The sequence below is a fragment of the Poecilia formosa genome, unplaced genomic scaffold (assembly GCF_000485575.1).
Source record: "Poecilia formosa unplaced genomic scaffold, Poecilia_formosa-5.1.2 Scaffold624, whole genome shotgun sequence".
Taxonomy (NCBI): domain Eukaryota; kingdom Metazoa; phylum Chordata; class Actinopteri; order Cyprinodontiformes; family Poeciliidae; genus Poecilia; species Poecilia formosa.
The window spans coordinates 162,733-169,559 of NW_006800563.1; the positions used below are offsets into that span (position 1 = coordinate 162,733).

At 39.6% G+C, this 6,827-nt stretch overlaps 1 protein-coding gene and 1 long non-coding RNA gene across 3 annotated transcripts in view; one reads left to right on the forward strand and one right to left on the reverse strand.

Moving 5' to 3' along the window:
* The window catches only part of braf (B-Raf proto-oncogene, serine/threonine kinase), an 80,496-nt gene that overhangs the window by 9,813 nt on the left and 63,856 nt on the right, over nucleotides 1-6,827 (reverse strand). For both annotated transcript variants that reach the window (XM_007541684.2, XM_016665815.1), the window contains exons 9-17: nucleotides 5,898-5,937; nucleotides 5,291-5,427; nucleotides 5,103-5,220; nucleotides 4,422-4,506; nucleotides 2,316-2,492; nucleotides 2,196-2,242; nucleotides 1,962-2,080; nucleotides 1,744-1,875; nucleotides 22-156 (exon numbers count right to left, since the gene is read on the reverse strand). In XM_007541684.2, coding sequence (XP_007541746.1) covers nucleotides 22-156; nucleotides 1,744-1,875; nucleotides 1,962-2,080; nucleotides 2,196-2,242; nucleotides 2,316-2,492; nucleotides 4,422-4,506; nucleotides 5,103-5,220; nucleotides 5,291-5,427; nucleotides 5,898-5,937 — 990 coding nt within the window. The remainder of the gene's footprint in view (nucleotides 1-21; nucleotides 157-1,743; nucleotides 1,876-1,961; nucleotides 2,081-2,195; nucleotides 2,243-2,315; nucleotides 2,493-4,421; nucleotides 4,507-5,102; nucleotides 5,221-5,290; nucleotides 5,428-5,897; nucleotides 5,938-6,827) is intronic.
* The window catches only part of LOC107834438 (uncharacterized), a 25,577-nt gene continuing 18,899 nt past the window's right edge, over nucleotides 150-6,827 (forward strand). Inside the window, exon 1 of the long non-coding RNA XR_001660237.1 lies at nucleotides 150-656. This is a non-coding gene — a long non-coding RNA (uncharacterized LOC107834438). The remainder of the gene's footprint in view (nucleotides 657-6,827) is intronic.

Sequence of the window (6,827 nt, forward strand, 5' to 3'; positions counted from 1 at the left end):
ATGAATGAACGTAGCACCCACCTGGGGGAAGAGGGGTCGCTCTTCTCTCTTTTTCTTCAAGCAATCTGCCATCAGTCTCTTCATGGCCTTAGGACAGTTGCTGCGGACCTTGCTCAGGTCTGGAGAAAGGTAACCTCGACCCACCATGAAGATAATCTCCAGGAAAGAAAGGTCAGAATAATGTTAACAAGTAAAAAGTTGGGATGCACTGACTGCAGTGATTCTAATTGATCACCAAATGTTTAAAAAACCTAACTTGCCGATTCCAATTTTAGTCAATACCAAGGATTTTTACTGTTATAGCATTTCTCAATTGTTTGTTAGTGGTACAAACTTCAAACTCAGGTTTGAAGTTTCGGGAAGTCTAATAAATAATTGATGGAGTACTCTATGCTATATATGTGTGTTAAAAAAAAAGTAACATCTAGTTGAATTAAGTGCAGCTTGAGTTCAACAGTCTGACAGCTGCAGGGAAGAAACGTTTCTCAGCCTGCTGGTTGTTGGAGTTAATTGATTTTTGTCTCTGTGCTCCACCAGGTCTGCTAACCAGTTTCAGGACCCGACCAGAACCCCTCAGCGTAAATTACCTTGAGAAATAATGAGATTTGGTTATATAAAAACAGGCTTTAATGCCGAAAATTGATCAAATGTTACAAGTCATACAAATGGAACAGATACAGATTCACCATCCAGCACCGGGCCACACTTAGCTCACCTTATGGATGAAACCAAGTGAGGCAAAGATTGTAGCACGAGTTTAGCTTTTTATTCGTCTCTGCAATCTGTACCCTCCCTAAAGGGTAGTCTTATCAGTTTCAGTCTGTTTACATATGATTGTCGGCAGTCACACATAAACATGGTTATGTGTGTGACATGGTTATGTAAGCTGCAGTGTGTGCGTGTAAACAGTTAAACGAGGCTAAAAGAGATAGAGGAAAAGACAGAATCTACAACATGGTCTTGCTCTGAATGCTCCTCAGCCTCCTGCCTGAGGAAAGGGGTTGAAATAGACCAGGGGTGCCCAAAGTGGGTACTCGAGGGCTGGCATCCTGCATGTGTTAGTTCTCTCCCTGGTGGTAGTAACAACCTTTTCAGCATGTCAATGTTCTCCTTAGGTCTCTAATGAGCCATTATTTGATCCAGGTGCGTTAAACCAGGGAGAGAATTAAAACATGCAGGATGCCGGGCCTCCAGGACCGACTTCGGACACCCCTGAAACAGACTGTGTGCAGGATGGGTGGAGTCCTTCATGATGTGGAGCGCCCTCCTTCTGCATCATGATGTGTAGAGGACCATGGGGGAGGGAAGGCTGCTCTCCACAGACCTCTGTGCAGCCTTGAGGCCTTTGTCTGTGTATGTGTTGTGTCTTATGAAATGGACCACAGAATCCTGAGCACCAACAATCAAATCATTTTGGCTTGACCAAGACCGAATTTTGGGTCAGGTTACAGATCTAAATTCTAACAAAAAATATGTCTTTTAATGAGTAATTTGACAAAGCATTTGAAGACTACACAATATGTATTGCTCTATTTGTAATTTGTTAAAACAGAGGGACTGTAGGCTTAAAAAGAAGAGCCATCCTGTTCTAAATAAAAAGATATTGTGTCAAATATAAGTAATTTGTTAAATACTTGGTATTAGTATCGACAAGTACCTAAACTGAAGTACTCTTACTCGGTCAGAAAAAAACTGGTATTGTGACGCTCCTAGATGATGATGCATATTTTCTGGACGCTTTACCTGGTCTCTGTTGTTAATGTTGGAATAGGGCAGAGCTCCTGACATGAGCTCATAGAGCACAATGCCAAAAGCATACACATCTGACTGGAAGCTGTAGGGATTCTTGTCCTGCAACCTGATCACCTCTGGAGCCTAAAAACACCCACAAACACACACAGCATTTCATTCACTTTATTAGGGACTAGGATTGAATTGAATGATAATTATAAGACACTGACCATCCAAAGTATTGAACCAGACAGTTGCTCAAACTGGTGGGAGCCACTCCAACGAGATTTGACTGTGGCTAGACCAAAGTCACCAATCTTCACAGTCAGATCCTCATGCAGGAAAATATCTTGGAGGACATTAGGTCAAGGAATACCTTGGACTGCAATGCTTGAAAACTTACATTCTTTGACTGTCTTTCTGTCTGAACACATCCATGTTAAAGCGGATGGAAACAAGGATACTGTTGCTCTTCAGGTCTCTGTGAATAATGGACTTGGCATGTAGGTAACTGAGGGTAGAAAAAAAAGTAATAATACTGCTAAAGAAATGTGACAGTTTTTGTCTGTTTAGGCGTTACTTACTCCATGCCCTGAGCAGTCTGCCGGGCGATGTCGATCAGCTTGATCATCTCAAATTTGGTTTCAATGATGTGCAGATGGTGGTACAGACTGGAGCCTTCACACCACTGGGTCACAATGGCCAGCTGGGGCTTGGTTGTGTAACCCATGAACAGCAGGATATTCACGTGACGCGTTTTTCTGATGGAAACCAATACACTGTGGTTAAACTACAAATCAATTGCAGCTGGATACAGAACTAAAGACTAATAAAAAATTTGTTTCTGTTGGTTACAAAGTAATTAGCTAGCTTTTTAAATAATTGTTTACTTCTACTTTCCTCTAGTGACTCTGCCATAAATGACCTCATCACAGGTGAAGTAAGTGACCCTGCTCGGTTTCCTTAGATAAACTTTTTTACCCATCTGAGGTAAAACAGTTTGACTGGAGTGTCTAACAGCAAGGATCAAATCTGAATGGATGTAAATGGCTTGAAATCTGTTCGTAGATTAGAATTGACTTTTTTTGTGATAATATATAGAAAAGGTAAAGCCTAACCATCTGAAAATCATTACCATTACTCTGACACAAAGCAGTCAACCTCCAAGGTTATGTGTATTGCACCTGTGGGGGGGAGAGGGGGGAGTGGGCTAAACAACCTCACTTTTCTTCCAAAACTGTACTTCCAGTATGACCCCTATGTTGATAATGGAGTCATTATATTTGTGCCAGTGTAGTGAGACAAATGTGAGCGCATATATCCAAGTGAACCAATAATTCAAAATTCTAATTTAAATTCAAATTCCCCAAGTAATTAATAAAGTATTTATTTAGCCTTTAAAACATTTGTACTTAAACTTTAGATTTTCTCTTATTTATTGTGCATGCATGATTGTTTGTCCTGTTTGTCTCTGTGTTGTCCTGTGATGGACAGGCGACCTATCCAGCGTTACCCTGCCTCTCACCCGTTAACCGTTGGAGATAGGCACCAGCATCCCTCATGACAACATTAGGGATAAGCATGTAAGATAATGGATGGGTTTAGGGATTTTATCTAGGGGCATTTTTAAGTTTAACCTTCATCTCATTGAAGCACTTTAAACACTTTCAGTAAGTTACCTATCTTGTATTATTATGCTCAAATAACTTCATGCTTTCCAGAGAATGAATGGATCATTTACAAGTAAATATTGCCTTACTGGACAGTGATCTAAAAGCAATGTTCAATTTGATACACTTGAAAATTTTGCGCATTTGTGCTGGTTCACATGAGAGAAAAAAGTTAGGCTTACTAGTGAAAAAGTTAGTCTGTAGCCTTGTTACATATTTAGTACATTTAGTTGTACTACATGTAGTTTGAGAAGAAGTCTCTAAGGTAACAAAATGTAAGAAAAAATGTTAAGGGTTGTGAATACTTTCTGGATGTATTGCTTGTACCACAAGGACTGGATGTCATACAGGCATCCCAGAAACTCTAAACACCTAAATCTCTCTCAAGCTTTCTTTGTGGACATCTGCTTTTATCAGGTAAAATTAAGTTATTCAAATGTGTTCTTAAATTGGAAAACCTCTTGGCATCTCAATGGCTCTGCTTTTCTAAGAGCAGATCAAGATGACATTATCCAATCTTTAAAAAGCCTGACTTGCCAATTCCAAATTTGGTTGATACTGGTTGTTTATTGTCTAAAAAGTCGCAAAAGCTGGCAACAGTGAGCTGACTTTTATCAACTTTTATAAGACGTGACCTGGTGGGTGCGTCTGTTAGTCAGCCATCTCTCATGGAGGAGCAAAAAAGGGATTTTCAGACTTTTGTGGAGGTAGATAAGATCTGTGGATAAGATCGGCTTCTTGTATAAGCATCAGCAGATCACATATCTTCCAAAATTAAGGAAATCAGGGTGGATTTATTGGTGGATGCCTAAAAAAATAGGAAAGTCAGAGTGATTGAGTGGGATTTTCCATAATTAATGAACAGATTAACTGGTGTGGTTGAAAATAGTGCAGATAATTTTCTGCACTATTATTCTGTTGATTTTTGTTGAATTTGTATCTGAATGTGATGACAGGTGAAGACAACCTGTCACCAAATATTACTCAAATATTTGATTAATGATGAGAAGCAGAAGTCACCTGAGGACGCCCACTTCATTCTTGAAGGCCTGAAGCTGCTGTGGAGTGGGAGCAGTGACATTCAGCATTTTCACAGCCACATCACCTGGGAGTAAAGGGAAGAGACATCCATCAGAACTAAAGACACTAGTTCCTGTTTAATAAATCAGAAATATAGGTCAATGCAGTTGGAACATTGACCTATATAAAGTGCATACAATTATTTATACACTTTATAAATCAATGGAAAAATCTATTTTCTAATTCCTGATCAGCCTTTTCAATGTTTCCTCTGGTAATTTGTTGATTTATCTTTGGTAATGTGTGCCAAGTCTTTGAGTCTGGAAGGACTCCTTGCCATCACCCTAATCTTTGGCTCCATCCAAATATTCTCTACCAGATTCATGCTTGCACTCTAGCAGAATAAGCAAACAAGATGTTTCAGAATTATTTTCATGAATACAAAGATTAGACAGATGTTCAGAATGTTTCTCCTGCTGGCTGGTGTTTTGTTTGGTGTTTCTTTGCTACAAAAACTAAGGTGTCTATGCAAGAGAATAGAACAGTTCCAGACAGACCATAACCCAACCTTTTTACTTTGGCAGAGTAAAATATTGTCTACTCTGATATTCACTAATGGCTACAGGTTTGTTCTAGCTTGTTACGTGAGGTTTAAAAAGCAAACTACAGCCAGAATCTTACCATGCCATTTTCCTTTAAAAACAGTTCCAAAGGATCCAGAGCCTATCCTCTGACCCAGGGTGATCTGACCTTCTGGAATCTCCCAGTCATCACTGGAGTCTCTTCTGCCCAGTGTTTTCTGTTCCACAGGATACAGGGTTGACAAACAGCACACAGTACCTTGTTGTGCAACACTGATGGGCTCTCACCATTTTAGTACGATCTTCAGAAGACGACGAAGACTTGCGTTCCCTTTGTTGGCATGGTGACTTCTGTGGTGCTTTGACATTGGTCAGTGAGCCAGGAAGAGATGCTGGAGGTGTGGCAGACAGCCCAGTGGTAGAACCTGGAGGAGAACAAGGAAAATGTAAAAAGGGTTGGAAAAAGGAATCAAATCTTCCGCATTTTGGATGAAGGCCTGGACAGAGCTCTGCTTTCAAAGCTTGAGATTTTCAGTCAGATTTTTTTAAAAATAGGCTTAAAAGCTTTTTCTTAATTTGTTGTTATAATCCTTCTATTTGTCAGTAACCAAAACCAATACAGAACTTTATTCAATTGAAAGTTTACACAACAACCAAATAAATAAGTGCTTTAGAATTTATCCAGAAAAATGTATTAACTGTGCTAACTGTGCTAAACATTTTCAAAATTAGTAGAAGCACTAAAGAAAAAAATTGATCCACTACAGTGGTGGGAGCAGAAGCAGAAATATGGATAATAACCGAGTACACTGAATAAATTAATCACAGCTAATAGTGTGCATGACATGAAGAAATTGCTTCTGATTAAACACCCTCACAGATTTGGGATTCTTACCTCCATCTGACCTCTGCAAGCCCTGATCACGAATAAGATCCTGAGAAAAGAAAGAGAACTGTAAAAATGTGAAAAGGAGCAAAATATCTACTACTGACAGGGGACAAAGTGACCGTCAAACAATGGACAATTATCAGAGCACTTTTTTATGTCACATCCCACTAAGTGTATGCATAACAGGTTTGCTGGGTCAAGAACAAACCAGTCTGCCCACCTAACCAGCTTTCCGTTTGCACAAAAAATTATAGTAAAATTTGATGAAGTGTCTTTTAGGGTCACAGGTTTGTTGAATATAATACAGTAATACAGATGTGAGGGTTACATGAAGCACAGAGTGCAAGTGTTGCATGTGTTGAAGACTGAAAACAGAATGTTAATATTTATTTGTATCCAGCCAGAAGTGAGTCAGAGGAAACCAATGAAATGACTCTCCCTGTGAGTCATACAATTTCCCTAAGAGCCAATAAGGTAACTTATTAGAGGCCTATAGACTCAAAATACAACATGGATTAATTTGTACAAACAGCAAAAAAATCAGAATCCAGTCTTTAACCCAAAGTGAAAAATACTTTTACCAAATCTGACTTTATATTACAGAAGCGTTTAAGGGCCAGTGCTTGAAAATAAATTCGAGAGCGGTATCTTGTTTAAACATGAACATTTCTAGTTTAACTAGATGTAAAATATATATAGTGTGTGTGTATATATATGTATGGAAGGTGAAGACCACAGTGGTGCCTGTGGTCATCGGGGCCCTCGGGGCAGTCACCCCCAAACTGGAGCAGTGGCTAAAACAGATCCCAGGAACAACATCAGACATCTCAGTCCAGAAATGTGCAGTTCTAGGCACAGCCAAGATACTGGAGGAGAACCTGAAGCTCCCAGGCCTCTGGGAGAGAGAGAGAGAGAGAGAGAGAGAGAGAGAGAGAG